The 15,576-nt window shown below is 36.2% G+C and overlaps 1 protein-coding gene across 1 annotated transcript in view; it reads left to right on the plus strand.

The window, feature by feature from the left end:
- Positions 1–15,576, plus strand: part of LOC127631585 (bromodomain and WD repeat-containing protein 3-like) — a 60,052-nt gene that overhangs the window by 28,274 nt on the left and 16,202 nt on the right. The window contains exons 24-35 of the mRNA XM_052109818.1: positions 2,992–3,108; positions 3,214–3,321; positions 4,442–4,566; positions 6,177–6,259; positions 6,373–6,484; positions 6,570–6,631; positions 7,410–7,565; positions 7,731–7,851; positions 7,929–8,054; positions 9,528–9,597; positions 9,669–9,722; positions 12,046–12,171. Coding sequence (XP_051965778.1) covers positions 2,992–3,108; positions 3,214–3,321; positions 4,442–4,566; positions 6,177–6,259; positions 6,373–6,484; positions 6,570–6,631; positions 7,410–7,565; positions 7,731–7,851; positions 7,929–8,054; positions 9,528–9,597; positions 9,669–9,722; positions 12,046–12,171 — 1,260 coding nt within the window. The remainder of the gene's footprint in view (positions 1–2,991; positions 3,109–3,213; positions 3,322–4,441; positions 4,567–6,176; positions 6,260–6,372; positions 6,485–6,569; positions 6,632–7,409; positions 7,566–7,730; positions 7,852–7,928; positions 8,055–9,527; positions 9,598–9,668; positions 9,723–12,045; positions 12,172–15,576) is intronic.

Raw genomic sequence — 15,576 nt, forward strand, 5'->3', positions numbered from 1 at the left:
AGCGTTGCACCATTAAACTTCGGTAGGACGTAACCATACTTATGAACTAAATATTTACGGAAGCCTGCTTAAAAAAAGCAGACTGAAATTCTATGACTTCAATGAGCTCATGTTTTGCGTGACGGGCATCAAAGAGGTTTTAAGTGGCTCTTCAGCATGAAACCATTCTAACGGTGCAGTTTTCAGGGTGTGTCAACACATTCAAAATATATTTAGGATATTAAAATGAATAAATGTCTGTTTTTCCAGCCTGTTGTATCAGTATTTATTTATCACCCCTTGATTATTTTTTATACAGTTCCTATATATTGTTATTTACACAGGGCAAATATACTAATTATCCAATCTACTTTTATTACGTATCATATTTTAATGGGGGTATAATTTATTACAGCTGAAAGTTACGAGCAAACAAGGTCTGAACATCAACCATAATCGAGATCAAATTGAAGTTACTGGCTTTATAACACTTCGGTGTACAAATTTGAAGGCTGCTTATTGGATAAATACGGGGAAACGTCATATGCGACTACGCATTACTTTACGGAGAGATTACGACCTACTAGTTAAGTCTTGCACTAAGAACAGGTGGTGCAACCAAATTAAGCACTGACTTGGTTACAAACTAACTAGTATTTACTAAGCCCTTTGTGTGAACTTTATATCCTAACTTACGTGAGAACTTATGCACAGCTGGTGCAACCCTACCCAGGCGCTGAAACGCTCCTCTCCATTTGTAACAGCTACTGCAAATTTACACAGGAGAGAGCAGAAAATAGCTTGAACTATACTGATGTTTGAAGATTGTCTGACATTGGCATATTATTCTGCTCTACGTTCTGTGGTTGTGTGATTAGTTTATAAGCCCTTATCTCTAAATTCTGGTCTTAACCTTCTAGTTATTTACATTGTGGTCAATGACAGCGGAAATTTGACAAAATTGCCAAAAATGCAGCTGCTTGCTTTCATGTTGCAAAATAAGGTGGATGGAATAATATATTAATCTTTCCTTACTGTGAAGGTCACAGACATTGATGCTACAAAATTTATATAATACTGATGGTAGTTTATTATGCAACCATAATCCCAATTAAGATTTGGTGCATAGTAGGGATGGGCATTCATCAATAATTTGGATTTAGTATATTTAAGCTCATAAAAAAACAAATATTTGAATATTGTATTTAAATGAAGGTAATTAATGAGAAAAAATAGTCATAAAGGTTGTTGCCATTACAAAAAAAAAAAAAACTTCTTAAAGATTTCAAAACAAGTTTATATCATGTCCTGTGTTTTTCTTTTTTTTTAAATATTTAAACAAGCAATGCGTGAAAATAAAAAAAGAATAGAAAGCATTTAAGCTCATGCAAAGTAAACGCAGTAAACATACAGGACGAGTATAAACACTCGGGATGTGATAGTTATCATGTTTGTTTTGTATCTCGTTATGTTTTTGTTGAGGAAAAACAAGCATATCCATGTGCTCAATAAACTATACTAATTTATGCACACCAGTTTAAATGATTGAATGTCCCTTACCTCAGCTAGCATAGTCTTTTTCGGATGCCATGTTTGTTGTTTACTGAAGTGTCACAGGGATTACTTTGTATCGGGGATGCTGCTTTCTGGCGAGCTGCACATATACAAGAGTAAAGTGCACACCGCTTATCCAGTAGATTTAAACAGGAGCCCAGCTTTCTCACAGTAAGCCACATTCTTACAAGAACCTGCTTTTTTGGTGTCCATCTGAACATACTGACAGAACCGTTTGCTCAACAAACGTGATCAACTTGTGTCCATGCTCAATACGCCACCCAGTGTATTATTATATAACTGCCAGTTTTAGTTTGTATGTTCAGGATTTAACATGCATCTCACTGTGTGTGTGTGTGTGTGTGTGTGTGTGTGTGTGTGTGTGTGTGTGTGTGTGTGTGTGTGTGTATATATATATATAAATTCTAATAGTATTTTTACTATTCAAATAATTATTGCAGAACGAATATTCGACTACTGGTGCACATCCCTAATGCATAGCATGTGATTTCTTACTTTAAGCAAGCCTGAAATACATCGGTGACTCTTATTTTGAATTAACAGAGATTTGGCAAATTAAGCTTTTTATTACCTATAGATTCAGCATATGAAGTGTTTTATATGTGTATATTTCATCAGATTAGGTTTATTGATTGGGGGGGGGGGGAATGTAAAAATAGGGTGGAAAATTTTAACAAAATATTGACAACTATCGGCATACGTTTTACCGATAGTTAAAAAAAGCAACTATCATATTGATTAATTGGCGAAACTGTTATATCGGTCTACCTCTACTATCATCAGCTTTTGCCATTGTCAATGATGTAATGTGTGTGTGTGTGTGTGTATAATATAAAAATGCTCAGATACCAAAAACGGATTCCATCTGATGTACGAATATCATTACATTCATACACAACATTCAGCCCACAAACCGAAATCAACTGGCTTTTCCAGAGTGGGAATCTGCCATCATAACGTCAGAGCTCCTTGGTCAAAACAACACAGAAACACTTCAAAATAAATGCTCTGTCAAAATTAAAGGTGAAGTTATATCAAAAAAGTATGACAGAAATATATCAATACTGTAAAATGATATAATATTCACTTAAATACTACTACTATTAATAATAATAATAAATCAGTTGTGATTTGTATTATATTTAAGCAGTATCTAACATTGATGCTCTGTTATGCAGCACTTTTATTTGACAATATAACTCCAGTGTTGTATTTTGGATTATGCTGTGAAATTCTATATATAAGCACTTCATTTGATAAAAAATTTAACAAAATTATGTTGAAAATTAAGTTATTTTCATTTCATTTAAAGTTTTAATGAATTATTTAAACACCATTTTGATGTTTATTATGACAACCATTATTGCTAGATTTCCTCATCCCAACCCCCACATTCTGTAATGTCCTTTTTTATGTCTGTCATTTTAACAACCGTAGCGCCCAAAACTGAAGGCGTCCATTAACAGAGAGATTTCAAATGAGTTCCGTCCCTCAGCGTGGATCACTGATACCATTCCCAGGAAGTCTCCCTTTGTCCCTCAAATGGGAGACGAGGTATTGAATGCATTTCTCATCTCATATTTTGTATTGACATTATTCTGAATGGGAACAATGTGTCAATACAATGTCCCTTATTTATACCTCTATCTCTGTTCACAGGTCATCTATTTTCGTCAGGGTCATGAGGCGTATGTGGATGCGGTCTGTAGGAGTAGCCTGTACCCCATTAACCTAGACAAACAGCCATGGAAGAAGATGGAGTTAAGAGTAAGATTTAAACAACTCTGGGATCTGACTTGTGTTTACATTTATGTTCTTTGCAGACACAATCTTGCTAAAGTGGCTTACAATATAGTGGGGGAATGACAAGAGATTTATTTTTAAACAATATGAAAAGGATTATTTGCTTTTTTTGTTCATTGCTTCTAATACAAATGAAGTATCTAGCATAGTAAACATGTTTTGCGGTTGTTTTCAATCCGTGGGACTGAGATTCTCTTCAGACTGTTGCTCTGTCATGTCTGTAGTTGATGTGAAAGAGAAAACTGGCCGCAGAAGATGACTTTACTCTCATTTATGCAATAGCACACATTTCGGAATGCTACAATAGCCGCTTTTCCACTATCGGTCCAGTGCGAAACAGGGATATCAACTTGTCAGCTGGGGCCAATAGCCTCGGAACTCGAGCCATGAAACCAAAACTGATCTGTGTTCCCACCATCGAACCAAAAGCCCCACAATGTTGCACTAAAACCCACCCTTAATACGCCGCCCTGGTGCCAACATCACACACTCCGCACATTTCACAAGCAAGAGGGAACCTCAAGGTAAAGAATCATGTTATCTAGAAAATCGAATTTATATCATTTGTAAACACAAGCTGGCTAGCAAGATAAGTTAGCATTGACAACTCATCAACTGGAACTGCATTGTGTCCCAAGTGGTCTCTCAAAGATGTCCCAGCTCAATGTCCATGATTTCGAACCATAAACATAAATTTTTTGGGCACCGCTTTGTCCATTGTATCGTTGAGTGCTGGATACACAACCTAGCAAGTTCGGCGAAAATCCTCCATTGACATTGACACTGCCTCAATTGACCTTGTTTGGCCCAAGGGTAATCGCTGGGCCAAAGGTTGTTGGCCTCAAGAAAGCCTGAAAGAGGCAATATGAAGTCCCGGAAGTGACAGTGGGAACACAACTGGCCCTGGCATGCACTAGAATGTCCTAATTTGGTCCAACAGTGGAAACGCAGCTAAAGTGTGAAAACAAGCTTGCTACAAGCATTTGCCGTTCCATACTACTTTTTGACTGTTAACGCTGTATTTGGCTTTATATTAATTATGTTGTATTTCTTTATTATCATTTTATTTTATTTTTTTAACCAGGACCAAGAGTTTGTGAAAATAACAGGGATCAAGTATGAAGTGTGCCCTCCAACATTGTGTTGTTTGAAACTGACCCAGATCGACCCTGGAACAGGCAAAATAACAGACAGATCCTTCTCAATAAAGTAAGTAAGGTTTTTAGTAGGGCTGTGAATTGATAAAAAAAACCCAATAATAATTAATCACAAATTTGTCTGATTAATCATGAATACATTATGGTACATGATGCATTACAACAAACATTAAAAAGTCATCATAAATATATTTACTTTGCCTCAAAGAACTTGCAAGAAATTGGTTGGTCATCATTTATTAAAACTTCTATAACTCTGTACATGTAAAATATTGGTTTATTTATTTAGATAAATATTTTTTAATTAGATTAAGAGTTAATTAGACACATTTACAGGTATTAATCTTTTATACAAGTGTGTGTGTGTGTGTGTGTGTGTGTGTGTGTGTGTGTGTGTGTGTGTGTGTGTGTGTGTGTGTGTGTATTTTATATATATATATTCAGATAATTAAAATGCATTACATTCTTGTGGCAGAAGAGTTCATTATTGATAAGACAATACAAAAAGCGGCTTTAGAATACAATGTATTGTTTACTACCATATTATTGACCATAAGCCATTGGCATACAGTTCACAGCAATCCATTTCGCAAGTGAATTTGTCAATCAGTTGGAGATTTATTATGAGGGCTTGTTTAAGAACCCGTCAATGTACACCTGCGTCATGCTTGTGTTGCGTCATAAACATAAAATCTTTAGGTCACTGTGTCAAGTTAAATATGTTTTAATACGTAGAACACATCTTGAGATCCCTTATTTCGAATTTGTGCTCCAAGTGTTTTGAACGCAAGAATGTATCATGTTTGTGTTGTGCTGTCTAATGGATGGTTGGTTTTGTTCACTGTATAAACTGTGCTTTGCTCATACAGCTGAAGTTTCACTTACTGCCCTCTGGACTAAACAAGTGGTACTACAAGTTTGCATTTCTCTGGAATCTTCCCAATTCCAGGCTGGGGGCATTGCGATGAATTGCGTTAATTTTTATAATATGCCATAAAATCAGTGGACATGTAATTACAATTTGGTAAAAATCTTCAGTTTTCCAGTTTTTTCCAGTTCACTTCTCAGTCTCCATCGCACACACGATGGGTCTTTCTCGGATGGTTTCACTTTTGAAATGGGTACAGATGAAAGTCAGTGAGTGTTTTCACGCAATGTGAAGGGATACAGTTTTCGTACAAAATGCGCTCCTGTGTTTATTATACCCGGGACGTAAGTCAGTTCCTGTGTTAGAATGTGCAGTTGAGCCAAGCATGCAACTTTTGTACATGCTAATGTTGGCCACTAAAAGTGGGGAAAACATTGAAGTTTTGTAAATTGTACAAAAGTTCCTGGGTTTGTTCCTGGCATGTAGCAGATGTCCTAACCCCGGCCCCACCCTAATCCAAGCATGTAAGACAGAGTAGTCTGCCAGGAACAACTCAGGACACCTTTCTCCTATAGCGTGAAGTTTCAGGAAGTAAAAAAAAAAGAAATTAATACTGCATTAATTGCGTACATTTTTCACAGAAATGAATGCATTAAATCTCATAATTTTTTACATGCATTTAATAACATTCTTTGGCAAGATGTGATTCAAAGAGAAATCACCTCTTTATGGAAGCTTCATAAAGAATTCAGAATTTATCGATTAAGAAATGTTTCCGTGCTGTTTTTCATTAGATACCATGATATGCCAGATGTAATTGATTTCCTGGTGCTGCATCAAAGTTACTACGAGGCACAGAACAGAGTGTGGAGGGCAAGTAAGTTGAGGGCAAGAAATCTCGCATCAAAATGCAATTCTTCAATGATCTGCACAAGTAGAACACATGTAGATTCATCATCTGTCCATGTGATCGTCCTTTGGTTGCTGTAGATGTTCGCTTTCGCTCTGTGATTGATGATGCCTGGTGGTTTGGGACCATAATTGGTCAGGAGCCCTATCAGCCTGAGTATCCTGACAGCCATTTTCAATGCTTCAAAGTCAAGTAAGCCCAAACTTTGTTTGAAATATTAGAGGGTAAGCCATAGCCTTTTGGCAGAGACTCTATTTGTAACTTCCTTTTTCTGCAGATGGGACAGTGGAGAGACGGAGAAGCTGAGTCCATGGGATGTGGAATCTATTCCTGAAAATGGTAAAAAAGTCCTCTTATTTCAGTCATAGATAACATGATTCTTTAGCTTGAGGTTCCCTCTTTTCAGTGTTGTGGAGTAGTTAATTAAACATTGCAAAGATAATACAGTTTTTCAGTAGCATGAAGCACAGATATTTTTGCAGTAGTGTAGCTTTTCCAATAAAGAGCTAAATTTTCCAACAAGTAGAATTGTAGTGTCATTGTTACATTGTGTTATGAGCGCAGCAATGGAGTCAAGGGAGTAATCAAACGCACTCACCTTAACAGTGTTCGCTCTCTGGCGTAGCAATGGATAAACCAAATAATATAAGTGAATTTGTTCTTTCTGAGAATTCATGTAAATGAACTGGTTAAAATAAACGATGCCCTTATATTTAGCTTTGGAATCATTGAGGTCGCTTAATGTGATATGCTCGGCAAAGTCTGATTAATTGCCTTAACAATGAATCTTCAGCGTTCTGTCTGTGAAAGTAATTCTTTGCCACATTTGTGCACTGGCTCCTATCACAACCATCTAATGAAGAACCAGTAGGAGCTGAGTAATTGACACAAATGACAATTATTGCAGCAACTACAGCCAATCTTTGAGAAGTACAGCACTATCCACAATTCTCAAGCTTGATCAACCAATCAGGGACATTACTGTTACCCTGACATACTATTTTTGCATGCCATGACTGCCTCCATCTATTTATTTAGTATTAGTACAGATCTAACAGAAAGATGTTTTTTGAAGTATTGGGTATGTTTTAGGTTTCTTTGGGTTTCTTTGTTGCAGCTCAGCAGCCAGTGTCGGAGGGTGCAGGGGTGTTGGCAACAGATGAGGAGATGATTGAAATCCTGTATAAACCTCAGGGGGCTGAATGGGGCGATCGGGGACGAGAGGCAGAGAGTGCACGCATCATTGCAGGCATTGAACAGCTCACCACTGTTGGTGTGTATTTTAGGCTGTTTTTACTCTGGGTTTGATTGTTTGGTTCAACCAGATTTATTTGTTTTTATTTCTTAAATCAATTTGAATCGAGTTAGTGTTTGAGAGACAGGTTTCTTCGTTGGGCCTTCTGCCATATCAAATGTCAGTTTCTGTCCTTTTCTACAGATATCACTGCACCTTTCTCTGGTCCAGTGGACCTTGTTCAGTATCCTACATACTGTACCATCATTGCATATCCTACAGACCTGAACACCATCAAACTGCGGCTAAAGAACAACTTCTACAGGTCTTTAATTCTACTATTCTAATTTGCTGTTAGTGTTTGTGTTGGCTGGATTGTTGTTTAATTTGTGGTTCTTTTAGGAGGCTGTCTGCGCTGATCTGGGATGTAAAACACATTGAACAAAATGCCAAGACCTTCAATGAGCCCCGCAGCAAGATTGCAGAATCTGCCAAAACCATAACTAATGTTCTCTTGAAGTTCATAAGGTTAGTCCTTGACATTTGTGGCATGAATGCATTTGCGATGTATACAGTGGCCCTAAAATATGTCAACCAAAGTCACACTTATACGAATGCCTCTGCATAATATAACACAATATCAAAGCAAATTCCATCTGCAAACAAATTACTTTTTTCCAGCTGAGGTCAAGGTGAGTCTTTCCAGTGAATGAATGAAGTCAGATCCCCTCAGGTTCTCACAGGTTCCTTGCAGCATAACCACAAATGTAGTTCATCAAAATTCATTAAAATAGACCACTCTTCTGGTTTCTAGTTTGACAACCAGAAAGTGTACAAATAGTTTTTGTCTTTTGACCAATGCATCTATTGTTTAAAAACTAACAAACAAATTTCACTTGCTTTAATAATATGTTAACAAATTCAGTGACATTTGTGCATTTTTATGTGTGCATTAAAGGAGCCCTATTATGCCCCTTTTTACAAGATGTAATATAAGTCTCGGGTGTCCCCAGAATGTGTCTGTGAAATTTCAGCTCAAACTACCCCACAGATAATGTTATAACTGCCTCTTTTTGGGTGGCACATTTTGTGTGTGTTTCTTTAAATGCAAATGAGCTGCTGCTCCCTGTCCCCTTTCCTGAACAGCTCGTGCTTCGGATACTACAGCAACAACAAATAAGAACCAATGTGACTGCCATCATAAATAGCGGAGTTCAGCCATATTTGTATATCTGGTCTCCGTGAATACAATCCGAGACAATGGTAACTTTAGCTGCATTAGCTGTGGTATCAGCTAACAAGCACATTCGGAAAGGCGATTTGCAAACATTCACAAAATATTAATTGTGACACTTACATCTTCTGGATATAAAGCTGGAACACGAACAGTTGGTCTGATCCATGCTTGAGAATGAAACAAAAATTGTAAATCCTGTTTTATATTGACACTCATTCAGAAAGCAGTCTGGTGTAAAATGATTTGCACAAACGTACACATTTTTGTATGTTTTGTGGCACATATCCTTAAACAAAAGTCCTGGAGTACATGAAGACTCTTGTGTTCACTTTTACTGCCAACAACAGAACACTTATGACACTTACAAAGCTGAGAAATTATTCTACTCACTGTATCTGCCCCAGCGCTGAAAAAAATGGCGGACTGTGTGTAGACCACTCGGAAGGATCTATGATAAAAGGGTGGAGTCTGTCACAAGTTGTGGGCAAGGCCTGCTCTAATGTGACAACATGTTGGAGCAGAAACGAAAAAAAAATCATTTTGACACACTGTTTTTGATTAATAGATATATAAGAAAGTGGAGTGGGTGGACTTTTAACATTGTAGGGTGGTTGTGTACACACACACTGCTGACTCACATTTATGTACAAACACCATGTAAAAAAATTTGAATTTTGCATAATATGTCCCCTTTAAGTACATTTTTGGGATATCATTAGATCTTTGTAACTTAAAGAGCATATTGTGTGCTTCTTTACTCACAGTAAACCTCACTGTACAGATATTATGGAAATCTACAATGCTGTAGAAAACATGGAGTGCTCTGATGATGAGGTGAGTGTTACGCCTGTATCTGTTCTGCCTATTTCTGGAAAATGTGAGACTGATTCAAATGTGGCTTTCAGGACCTGGATGACATTGATGCACCTGGAACCTCTGCAAGACAAAGACTTCGTCAGGTAGAGTAAGATATACTTAGTACTTGAGTGCGACTTGGGGGGCGGCTGTGGCTCAGTTGGTAGAGCGGGTCACCTGCCAATCGCAGGGTTGGTGGTTCGATTCCCAGCCCACACAACTCCACATGCCGAAGTGGAGGGCAAGACACTGAACCCCAAGTTGCTCCCAATGGCAGGCTAGCGCCTTGCATGGCAGCTCTGCCACCATTGGTGTATGAGTGTGTGTGTGTGTGTGTGTGTGTGTGTGTGTGTGTGTGTGAATGGGTGATTGGGAAACAGTGTAAAGCGCTTTGGTTGGTTAAAAAAAAGTGCTATATAAGTGCAGACCATTTACTTGAGTGAATCTCACAAAATAAATACATAAAAAATAATGCTTCTGCCATTGCATATACAATGGCAGTTTATGGTGACCACCTCTTCAAGCTTCAAAAGAAAACAAAAGTATAATTCAGGAGTCTAATAAATTATTGTATGCGACTCATGCATTGTTAAAGCATACAATGAGGTTTGGTGAGAAACAAACTGAAATGTATGATTTATAGGGCTGGGAAATTGTGTGTACATTTGTTAAAGTAACGCAATTTAATGCAGTATCCATCTTATTTTTTTTAAACGTCACGTGATTGGAGAAAGGTGTCCCAAGTGTTCCCTCTTCCCTTACAGTCTACTCTGCAATAAGCTCTATATTGTTAGGATTAGGGTGGGAGCAGGGTTAGGGCAACTGCTGGCTGCCAGGCATCTTTGTGCAATGGGCAAAAGTTCACTAATGTTTTTTCACACTCTCTTTGGCTAAAATTGCCATATATAAATTTAAAGCTCAACTGCACCTCATGGCACAGAAACGAATTGTATGGAGCAGCGCACGCTTTAGTTTTTTTTTAATTTAGTGCAACGCATGCCACAAGCATATTAAACATGGGAGTGGATATTCTGTAGAGAGACTGGAGATTTTATCCTCCAAGTGGTGAACCAGGCAATCAAGAGATACGGGCAAGCTGCCGTATCTTCACATCACCTGAAAACGCTCACTCGTGATAGAGACCGCAGTATCTGTCCGTTCAGCAAGCATTCAGTGCGTTTTATCTGTATGTACAGTGTCTAATAATGCATTGACAATGTACACTTACATTTCTCTTGTCAATAAAGATTGATTTGATTTGTCTGCCCACTTGATCCTATTATTTAAAAAATGTCCACTGGAAAACAGCAGAGATTTTGCCATAACAGTAATTACAAAATGTTCACTGATATTATGGCATGTAAACATATACTTGTATCAAATATTAAAACTGTAAAAATGTGTCTAACTTTCAGCAACAAAAAACAAAGAGAGAACATTTTAACATGTACATATTTAAATAATTAAAATAAATGATGACAAACTAATTTCTTGCAAGTTCTTTGTGACAAAGTACCTGTATAAAGTAAATATATTTATGATTTTTGTTATGTATTATATACCATAATTTAATCATGATTAATCACCGAAAACTGTGCAATTACACATTTTAATCGATTCACAGCCCTAATTATTTCGGGAAAATCTTCCACGATTGTTGCTCTCTTGTGCACGTACATGAGAGTGCACAAGAGCAACAGAATGCACAGCCCCCGGTGGTGAGATGATGTGTTCAAGCGAGAACTTTTTTGTTTATCTATACCAGGTGCACCAAAGCAATAGTAACAGCAGGACACAACACAGCTGCACAAAAACCAGAGAACCAAACTTACAAAACAAGTCTGAAGAGTTTGAAGTCAAAGGAGATGCATTTCTATGCCCAGGCTTATTTGGTTGAACCAGAGTACTTGGAATTCAAACTGAGAGAGATATAGGTGGCTGAACAAGGCATGAGTCGCATACAATAATATATTAGACTTCTGATTTAAACTGTCCTTTTTGATGCTTGAAGAGGTAGTCACCATAAACTGCGATTTGTATGACGGAGTACAAATTTATTTCACAATTTCTACCTTTTGTGTTAAGAAAATCATATAGGGTTATAACCACACAGGGGTGATTTTAAGCAACAAATGAATTTTCATTTTTGCGTGAACTATTCCTTGAACATTATTTCACAATGTAAAAAATCTTAATGTATTTTTATCCCTAATAGTCCTTATAATCTAATAGTATAGAACATGGGCAATATAGGCTTTTTCTTTATTGCTAAATATAATTGGTTCCTTTTTGGTTTTGGGTTGAAATATGATCTAGATGTAGCTTTGATGGGCTTTGTGAGATTCAACCACTTATAAGGAGTGAAGCAGTTTGAGCAAATGAAATAATTGCATGTGTTAAAGACACTGCTGCTTCTGGTCTCTGCAGCCCACACTCGAGGTTGTGCATGACAGGGACACATGGAAGAGCAGCTGCAAGGATCTCTTGGACTATATGTTTGGGTGTGAGGACTCTGAGCCTTTCCGGGTTGCCGTAGATCAGACAGAATATCCGGTGAGTCTCCCTTGCTTTGACCCATATGGACAATCAGTGGCATTATGTTAAGTCAATAGGCTATCCATCTGTCTTCACCTGATGTATTCGATTTTAGGGACTCTGGAATTTGATTATTTGTCCACTGTTATATAGTAGACTGTAGAGTAAATTTGCCACCAATAATTTCCTTGTAAGGCTGGAAGCCTACACTGCTATTTTGAACCAAAAACCTGAACAAAAAGCGGTTGAAAGATGACATAATTGTATTACTTTTCTGACTACAATAAGATATATCTGACTCAATTTATACTTGTTGTAAATATATAATACTGTTGACAGTACTTCTGAGAAGTAGATGGAAAGTGTAGGATTTAACATAAATGGTCAAGTAACACTAATGTGTAAAATGTTTAGTGAGAGGATGACCTACCTCAGATTTAGAACTGAACATGCTGGGGTCTAAACATGTATAGTCTTAACTCACTATCTTCACTATATTAACAGTGATGAGAGAGATTCTAAAAAAAAAAAAAAGAGGATACTCCTAATCTCAGCTCATTACCTGTATAAAAGACACCTGGGAGCCAGAAATCTCTAATTGAGAGTGGGTCGAATACTTATTTCCCGCATTAAAATTCAGTTAAATTTATAACATTTTTGACATGCGTTTTTCTGGATTTTTTTGTTATTCTGTCTCTCACTGTTCAAATTAACCTACCATTAAAATTATAGACTGATCATATTTTGTCAGTGGGCAAACATACAAAATCAGCAGGGGATCAAATACTTTTTTTCCTCACTGTATATTTATTTGAATTGGAAACTTTATATATCATTCAAAACGATTACAAATAAATATAGGCTACTATTGATTACAAAACAAATAGAGACTATAAAGATGAATATTATCCCTAAGTTTATTTTCCTTTATCAAAAGTATATATAAAATAAGTGTTTTTAGACAATGGAATAAACTACTTTGTAAATATATATGGGATAATAGGAAACCTAGAATAAATCAAAAAGGCTTGAAGGACTAGAATTCCCAAATGTAATAATTTATTACAAATCTGCCCAAATTCAACCCATATTGATATGATATTAGTTTTATCCCTGTTCCTACCCAAACAAAGCAACAAATTGAAATCAATAGATAATATTTGTATTAATAGTACTTTCAGAATTTGGTTAGAAATACTACAATTAAGAAAGGATTAGTTAATTTATAAGAAATTGCTAAAGATCCTGATTTCATGCCAAATAGATTAGATAATACATTTAAATTTTGGGCAGATAGAGTTCTGAAAATATATCACCAACTGTTTACTGATAAAGGAATGGATACCTTTTCAAACCTAACAAAAATGAGCATCCAAATATAGTTTTTTTATTTTTTATTATTATTTACAGGTAAGATATTTATTGACAGAAGTTAAAAAGAAATAAATGAAATTTGTAGATTGTATCGCAGATCTGGGGAAGGTTACAGAAAAATGTTTACAGCATTGAAGGTTCCAATGAGCACAGTGGCCTCTATCATCCATAAATGGAAGATAGAGGCCACTCTTCCTAGAGCTCTAGGACTCTTCCTAGAGCTGGCCGCCGGCAAAACTGAGCTGTCAGGGGAGAAGGGCCTTAGTCAGGGAGGTGACCAAGAGCACGATGGTCACACTGACAGAGCTCATGTGTTTTTCTGTGGAGGGAGCAGAACCTTCCAGAAGAGCAACCATCTCTGCAGCACTCCACCAATCATGCCTGTATGGCAGAGTGGCCAGATGGAAGCCACTCCATAAAAGGCACATGACAGCCCACCTGGAGTTTGCCAAAAGGCACCTGAAGGACTCTCAGACCATGAGAAACAAAATTCTCTGGTCTGATATAACGAAGATTGAACTCTTCTGTCTGGAGGAAACCAGGCACCGCTCATCACCTGGCCAATACCATCCCTAGAGTGAAGCATGGTGATGGGAGCATCATGCAGTGGGGATGTTTTTAAGCGGCAGGAACTGGGAGACTAGTCAGGATCGAGGGAAAAATGACTGCAGCAATGTACTGAGACATCCTTGATGAAAACCTGCTCCAGAGCTCTCTGGACCTCAGACTGGGTGAAGGTTCATCTTCCAACAGGACAACGACCCTAAGCAAACAGCCAAGATATCAAAGGAGTGGCTATGGGACAACTCTGTGAATATTTATTTTATAACACTTGTTATTCAAAGTAAATACAATAGCATGATGAAAGGGGATTGTTGGAGAAATTTTGGGAAAAGACTCATTACAGTCATATTCTAATATGAGTGCTCTAAATTGACAGCGTATTGGAATGAAGTGATTAAACAGGTTAATATAATATTTAACTGCATAGAATAGAAATGCATCAAGAAAAACTTATTTTAGGTAAAATGCCATTGTCCTTAAGAAATAAAACTGAACAAAATATATTTAGGGTAATAGCTTTGAAACAGATTACAAAAAATTGGCTTAAACCAGGACCCACACAATTTCAATTTTTATTTATTTTATTCAATTATAAATTAATTTTGATGAATTGTTTCCTTGAGAATCTTATTAGTTAAAATATGAGGTATGATCTCATTTAATATTTATTTTTTTAAAAAGGAGGTGATACCTTAACTTTTCACTTTATTTGAAATAAAATATAACATGTAAATTAATGAATTACACATGTTATTTATAGAATATGTTGTGACTGGTTATTCAAAATAACATGGTCTTTTTAGTTTTATTGATGTACAATTTTTACTTTGTATTTAGTAAAAAAAATAAAAAAATAAGCAAAAATAAAAAAGGCTACTATTGATTAATTAAAAAGTGAGCACTTAGAATACTGTATGCAAAACAATTGGTATGCAATAACACGTATTTGTTCTTATTTATAAAAGATGTATTTTGTGTATTTTTATTGCTTGTCTTATAACTTCAAGTAAAATACTGTCCAACTTTGAGTCCATGAAATAAAGAGGTTTTTGTGGCATTCACCCCTTCCATAGCAATCATGAGCTTTTAATATTTTAAAAACTATTGTTTTTTTTTTTTGCAGGTGTCATATTGTTTTTATATATATATATATATATATATATATATATATATATATATATGTATGTATATATATATGTGTATATATATATTTATGTATATGTGTGTATGTGTATATATATTAGTCTAAAATATTATGTTTATATTTTCAAAGATATTTTATGCTATGGCTAATGAGGGTAAATGAAAAGCAATACACTTTAAATAAAATACAACACATTTAGATTCTCAAATAAATAATTTATTATGTAGAGTGGATTTTTAAGGTGTTATTTGTAAAGTGTGCTTTAAGAGACATGGTGGAGTGACTTGATTGCGTCAGAGATGTCATTTTACTCAGCTGATTGGTTCAGCATCTGTTAACGA

Source organism: Xyrauchen texanus, chromosome 38 (genome assembly GCF_025860055.1).
Source record: "Xyrauchen texanus isolate HMW12.3.18 chromosome 38, RBS_HiC_50CHRs, whole genome shotgun sequence".
In the NCBI taxonomy this organism is placed as follows: domain Eukaryota; kingdom Metazoa; phylum Chordata; class Actinopteri; order Cypriniformes; family Catostomidae; genus Xyrauchen; species Xyrauchen texanus.